At 29.0% G+C, this 1,401-nt stretch overlaps 1 protein-coding gene across 1 annotated transcript in view; it reads right to left on the bottom strand.

Moving 5' to 3' along the window:
- Positions 1–583: 583 nt before the first annotated feature.
- The window catches only part of LOC107445147 (uncharacterized), a 21,336-nt gene continuing 20,518 nt past the window's right edge, over positions 584–1,401 (bottom strand). Inside the window, exon 6 of the mRNA XM_016059486.3 lies at positions 584–986. Coding sequence (XP_015914972.2) covers positions 607–986 — 380 coding nt within the window. The 3' untranslated portion in view covers positions 584–606. The remainder of the gene's footprint in view (positions 987–1,401) is intronic.

The following is a 1,401-nucleotide window of genomic DNA, read 5'->3' as shown; positions in this document are numbered from 1 at the left end:
TAGAGTTCATGTTCATCTAACAAAGAAAGCTAAAACTCAAGAATGGCATAAGTCACATTTTCTTGACTTTCTTACGACACAATAATAGCTTACATATTCATCAGACTGGAATACAAATAAATTATCTTAAAGAAAAGGGTTTTGTGCTAAACCAAACAACATTTTAGCATCCCTAAAAAGTATTTGTGCAAGGAATGGGGCAAAATATCAGTGAGTAACAGGTTATGGCAGATCATTCTTTGACAGGTTCATAGCTCGGAATTCTAGCTAAAATTGTCACCTCGACAATATGTAAATAAGTTTCAGGTAGCAAGGGCTTCACGGTTTGGTTGTGATATTTTAACAAGCATCAAATTTCAGTGCTAGGTTTAAAATTTGTTAATTTAGTTAAAAATGAAATTTGCCTTGATTTTGGCTGATAAACCACTTTTTGGCTACGGAAATTCAACAAATACGCAATTTCTTCTTCTTCTTCTTTTTTTTTTTTGAAAAAGGAGTAATTTATGAAACATTTTATAATTCAAATCGAACTTGGGGAAATGAATAAAATATTTAAAAAAAAATTAGTTGGTAAAATATTTTATTGCCGTGGATATTAGTTTAAGATTATGTTATAAATAAAAAAATATATAGATTACACAATACAGCAATACTTATTACAAAATATTCGTTACTTATGAAAACAAATGCTGATGATTCCTCTACAGCTTCTTCTAATGCTTCCTTTACGTCTTCTGTTTCCTTATTTGTTTTTGTTTCCGTAACTTCCTCTTGTAATGCAAGATTAGCCGTCTTGTCTTGATCATTGGTGTTATCAGCATTTTGATTTATTTTGATTAAATTATGATCTGCCGTTTTCGTAAAAGTTTTTTTCAATTGAAAATTTCCTAAATCGCTTTTTCTGGAAGAATCGATGTGAAAATCTTGAGATATATTTCCGGCTCGAATCATTTCTGAAGGAATTACATCTTTCTGTATTCCTTGCTCTACAATGAATAAAAGGGAAAAAAAAACATTTTAACTCTATAAAGTTATATTGAAGTAATAAAGTAATCGAGTATTAAAGTAAACTAATACTATTAATAATAAACTAATCGCATCATGTTACTCATGGTGCAACTTTTTATGATAAAAATATTTGGTTACAGAGATTATATTTGATTTTTAATACTACAATAATAATCATTCCCCACAAAAGTATCTCAAGAGTGGAGGAAGGGGGCTCGAACCCAGTATACATACATACATACATACATACATACATACATACATACATACATACATACATACATACATACATACATACATACATACATACATACATACATACATACATACATACATACATACATACATACATACATACATACATACATACATACATACATACATACATACATA

This window comes from Parasteatoda tepidariorum, chromosome 4 (assembly GCF_043381705.1).
Source record: "Parasteatoda tepidariorum isolate YZ-2023 chromosome 4, CAS_Ptep_4.0, whole genome shotgun sequence".
Taxonomy (NCBI): Eukaryota; Metazoa; Arthropoda; class Arachnida; order Araneae; family Theridiidae; genus Parasteatoda; species Parasteatoda tepidariorum.
Note: the sequence above shows the minus strand (reverse complement) of the source record. Positions and strands in the feature narration are given on the sequence as shown.